Genomic DNA, 5,516 nt, shown 5'->3' on the forward strand with positions numbered 1-5,516 from the left:
TATAAGTGCTGCAGTCATAATATAACCCAGTCTGTGCAAACCAAGACTCCAAGAAAAATAGGCAGGGAAGAATCAAACATGTAAAAATATTTCAATCTAAAGTATTATTTAATTAGATGAACTAGACCAACAAATGTAGGATACTTTATCTAATGTTAAATCCTAAAAATTAAATATGTTGAATCCCACCTACAGATCACTGAGCAAAATAAAAATAAATGATGTACCATACAGACAGAGTGGATCTGGCTTAGGGCAAAGAATATGACCACAATTAAAATAAAGTACAGTGTTCGTGATAAACATGAAGTAGTTGATTCATGCCATTCAAATAACTAAATTCCGGGGGAAACATTATGGGAGGGCTAAACCCCAAATAAGACATTTGTATCCCTAAGGTTGTGAGCATCATTCATATTGTAATGTAAGAGGATATGTATTGTTACAGTACAATTGAATGTATAATGAAATGCATAGGGCATAAGAGTATATAACACATGTTCATTTATTTGACATTTTAGGGACACATCATCAAAAAAACAAGACACCATTGCAATAAGTACCCATATCAATTCAGGACCTCCTGCAAGGTATCAGCTGGTAACAAAGAAACAGAATCTAGATGATGAAGGCCTGCTCAGAAGATGTACCTTTGGAGAGAGAGATCACAGTAAGCTCAACAAAACCATTCTGATAGTGAGAGAGACAGGAACAGGGAAGTCAACTCTGATCAATGCCATGGTCAATTACATCCTGGGTGTGGAGTGGGAACATAAAGTCTGGTTTGAGATCATTGAGGAGGAAAAAGGAATTCAAAGTGAAAGTCAAACTACAGCTATCACTATGTATGAAGTCTTCGGGTGTGAGGGCCTGAGAGTCCCCTACTCTCTCACCATCATTGACACTCCTGGGTATGGAGACACCAGAGGGATCCAAGAAGACCAACTGATCTCTGAAAAACTGTTGGAGATGTTTAGGTCTACCAATGGGATTCATCAAATTGATGCTGTGGGTTTAGTGGTGAAGGCAACTGAGAATCGACTCAATGACAGACAGAAGTACATCTTCGATGCAGTTTTGTCTATATTTGGCAAAGACATGGAGAAGAACATTGTGACCCTTATCACACACTCAGATGGGAGGCCCCCAAAGAATGCCCTTGGAGCTATTACAAGAGCAAACTTTCCCTGTGCCAAAAATGACAGGAATCAACCTGTTCATTTTACATTCAACAACTGTCAATGTGAAGTCTTTGCTGAGGATGATGAGGATTGTGAGGAGTATGTGTCTAGTCAGAAGACATCCTGGGACAAGGGAGCAAAGTCCATGGACAAGTTTTTCAACTATAAAATAGAACCGAAAAGTGTGAAGATGACTGAAGGAGTTCTGAGAGAACGCAAATATCTGGAGGCGTGTGTCAGCAACCTACGCGAGTGGATCCACATGGTTGATCTGAAGCAGGATGAAATCAAGCAGACTCAAGAAGCACTCAAGGAACACAAGAATGACATTGAGAAAAACAACAACTTTACATATACTGTTGAAGAGCCGTACAAAGAAAAGGTTCCTACAAAAGAGGGGAATGCAACTACCTGCACAGTGTGTGAGGAGAACTGTCACTATCCAGGCTGCTGGTGGGTCAGTAATCTCTCATGGTGCAGTGTGATGCAGAACAACTGCTGCACTGTGTGTACTGGCAAATGTCACTACACCGATCATGTCAAAGGATATAAAATGTATGTTGCAAAGACCAGGCAGGTTACAAGGACATATGAGGAATTGAAAAATAAGTATGAATTAGAGAAAGGGAATGTGATCATCAGACTTCAGGCTGAGTTGGAGCAATTCACTCTCCAGAATGCCACACTGGTGGAGGAATCATACCAGCACCTCATCAAACTGGATGAGATCGCTTTGAAGTCCATCTCTCTGTCCGCTGCTCTGCATCTTGGCTTCCTGATTGACAAGATGAAGGAGACAGGAGAAACAAAGAAGGTTCAGAAACTGGAAGAGATGAAGAAGAGAGCTGAGGAACACAAGGGAGCTTTAGATTACTTTAAAGCTGGTGTGAGTAAAGGGTGGAATAATTTATGGGGAAAATAAAACTGAGACATAGTAAAGCAAAGAAGTTGTTGAAAAGAAAAAAAGGAGTGCTGTTGTTATTCAGGATTTTTCTATTCAAGTTCTCTGTGACATTTTAGAAACACACTCTTATACACCCCAACACACACACACACACATATGAAGAAGTTCCACTTCTTCACACATAGACTTCACACACTTCACACACTTCTTCACACATAGAGAACAAAGAACAATGAACATTGAGAGAGAATTGATATTGAAAGAAAGTAAGAAAAATAAATACATTTGGACTGGAATTTATTGAGATAATAATGCAAGGTTAAATATGTTAGATACATGCTGAAAGTATGAGGAAACATACAGTAGAGGGATAATAAAAGGGGGATTAAAATAATGCAGTTAAATAGTTAATGTGACTCTGTTGTTTAAGGTATGACGCATATAGACTACGTTTGTTATGCTTAGAGGAACATGATCTTAGGAGGTTGCTAATGAAAGGCCATAATGTTGAGATGTTGTAATGATGAAATGTTTGTGTTGTTGGATATTTAAGATGTAATGGGAGTAATACATTGAGTTGGAGTAAGATTATAATTGGGTGAAGTAGGGAATGTTAATGTTTAAACATTTCTGTTTAGAAATGAATGGTTTAAAAGTTAATGATAATGGAGTGTACTAAGGGTGCTAGCTTGCATTGGAAATTACCTGGTCAGAGCGGCTAGGAGGAGACATCCTGTCAAGGCGGGCATCTTGTGTGAGCGAACGTCCTGCCTAGGCGGGGAAAGGAGCGATGTCCACATTAGGTGTTAACCACTGAATGCGTCATCGGGCGTTAGCAGAAAGGAAGATGGAGGGTATAAAGGAGGCATGATTTTGGAAGAACCTGTCGACTGCTGGAAGAAGATTTTTGCTGTAGCTTTTTATATTTCCATTTTTATTATACTCATATTTTGATTTTGATTATACTCAGTTAAGGTAAACTTCTATGGGGAACCCTTAAGTTTAGCCCATTCATTTAAGTGTGTTAAAGTAGTGGTTAGGGTTTTTAGACTCTGTCTGAGGGACTGATCATCCTGAGGTAGGAGCCCAAAAACTGTTGATAGAGTTGCAGAAGGTAAGAAACTGTTTTTCTTGTTATTAAATATTGTGCATCTCATAAAATTGTAATATACAACAAATATTTTATTTGCACACCCCAATAAGGGTTTAGTTAAGGGCGCTGAAAGGGTCTATCAATTTCATTTGATGTTTGACTATCATTGATTGGTGATATTGATTTGTGATTGTTCGATTGTTTTCGGAGTTTTTATGCTTGTAATTTTGAATAAACCTGCTTTACTGTTCTGAAACCCTGTGTCATCAAAGATTCATACAAGTGCGTGTTGTTTTACTTTCTGTCTCTGGAATAGACTTGATTAATTGAGGATTTTTTCAGCATATGGTTAGTTAGTCTATCAGGGACCGTAGTGGCTGGTATAAAGGAACCTAACCTGAGACCCAACTACAGGTACTGAGTGCATTGTTAGGAGTTGTAGGGAGGGGTGTCTCTGGGCTAAAGCCAACACAGGGGAGGGCGACCCACTCATAGTGTGCTGAGGTTGAAATTCTGGCCCGGACAATCTTGAGAAGGCGCTGGGTTTATAAGGTTCAGGGTGACAGAGTGTCACGTTCTGACCTTTATTTCCTTTGTTTTGTCGTTATTTAGTATGGTCAGGGCGTGAGTTGGGGTGGGCAGTCTGTTTGTTTTTCTATGATTTTGGGATTTCTATGTTTCGGCCTAGTATGGTTCTCAATCAGAGGCAGGTGTCGTTAGTTGTCTCTGATTGAGAATCATACTTAGGTAGCCTGGGTTTCACTGTTTGTTTGTGGGTGTTTGTTTCCGTGTCTGTGTTTTACACCACATGGTACTGCTTTCGGTTTCGGTTATTCACGTTACGTTTATTGTTTTTGTATTTTAGTGTTCAGTTTGTCTTTAAAATAAACATCATGAACACTTACCATGCCGCATCTTGGTCCGATCCATGCTACACCTCCTCTTCAGAAGAAGAGGAGGAAAACATTTACAGCGTAGGCACTTGACTTCGGGGATAGCCCACTTTACTGTAAGGCCTTTACAGTTCAGTTTGAGGAACTAGTCCCTAGCTGTAGACTAGCTCAGTGGTAAGGCAGAATGGCATCTATTAGATATGTAGGGATTAATGAGGACTGATAACTGACCTGCCGTTGAGTTGGCAGGGTTGAATTGTTATAATGTACATTTTATGTTACCAGATAATTGTATTTTATGTTAGCAGATAATATGCTGTATGAGACTATATACAGTATAAGGAGGACCATATTTCTGTTTTGATAATTAATCTGAAAAGTGCTATTACATTATCATTGAGCTATATCCTTAGGTATTATTTAGCTGTCTAGTTGTCTACTCTGGAAAGTTTTAAGTTCCTCGGCGTACACATCACGGACAAACTGAAATGGTCCACCCACACAGACAGCATGGTGAAGAAGGCGCAGCAGCGCCTCTTCAACCTCAGGAGGCTGAAGAAATTCGGCTTGTCACCAAAAACACTCAAACTTTTACAGATGCACAATCGAGAGTATCCTGTCGGGCTGTATCACCGCCTGGTACGGCAACTGCTCCGCCCATAACCGTAAGGCTCTCCAGAGGGTAGTGAGGTCTGCACAACACATCACCGTAGGGCAAACTACCTGCCCTCAGGGACACCTACACCACCCGATGTCACAGGAAGGCCATAAAGATCATCAAGGACAACAACCACCCGAGCCACTGCCTGTTCACCCCGCTATCATCCAGAAGGCGAGGTCAGTACAGGTGCATCAAAGCGGGGACCGAGAGACTGAAAAACAGCTTCTATCTCAAGGCCATCAGACTGTTAAACAGCCATTATTAACATTGAGTAGCTGCTGCCAACATACTGACTCAACTCAAACCACTTTAATAATGGAAACATTTATTCCACTTCATATAATGTTTTCATACCCTACATTACTCATCTCATATGTATATACTGTACTCTATACCATCTACTGCATCTTGCCATCTTGATGTAATGTATCACTACCCTCTTTAAACAATGCCACTTTATATAATGTTTTCATACCTCACAATACTCATCTCATGTGTATATACTGTACTCTATACCATCTACTGCATCTTGCCTATGCCGTTCGGGCATCACTCATTCATATATTTTTATGTACGTATTCATATTCATTCCTTTACACTTGTGTGTATAAGGTAGTTGTTGTGAAATTGTTAGGTTAAATTACTTGTTAGATATTGCTGAAGATTACTCATTGGTTATTACTGCATGGTCGGAAGTAGAAGCAAAAGCATTTCGCTACACTCACATTAACATCTGCTTAACATGTGTATGTGACAAATACATTTGATTTGATTTGATTTGCAA

General features: G+C 39.8%; 1 protein-coding gene across 1 annotated transcript; it reads left to right on the plus strand.

Moving 5' to 3' along the window:
• Positions 1-304: 304 nt before the first annotated feature.
• On the plus strand, positions 305-2,521 carry LOC109906230 (uncharacterized). Its single transcript, XM_020503850.2, has 3 exons — positions 305-309; positions 522-2,067; positions 2,516-2,521. The coding sequence occupies exons 1-3, from the start codon at positions 305-307 to the stop codon at positions 2,519-2,521; spliced, it is 1,557 nt and encodes a 518-aa protein (XP_020359439.2).
• Positions 2,522-5,516: the final 2,995 nt, after the last annotated feature.

This window comes from Oncorhynchus kisutch, linkage group LG16 (genome assembly GCF_002021735.2).
Source record: "Oncorhynchus kisutch isolate 150728-3 linkage group LG16, Okis_V2, whole genome shotgun sequence".
NCBI lineage: Eukaryota > Metazoa > Chordata > Actinopteri > Salmoniformes > Salmonidae > Oncorhynchus > Oncorhynchus kisutch.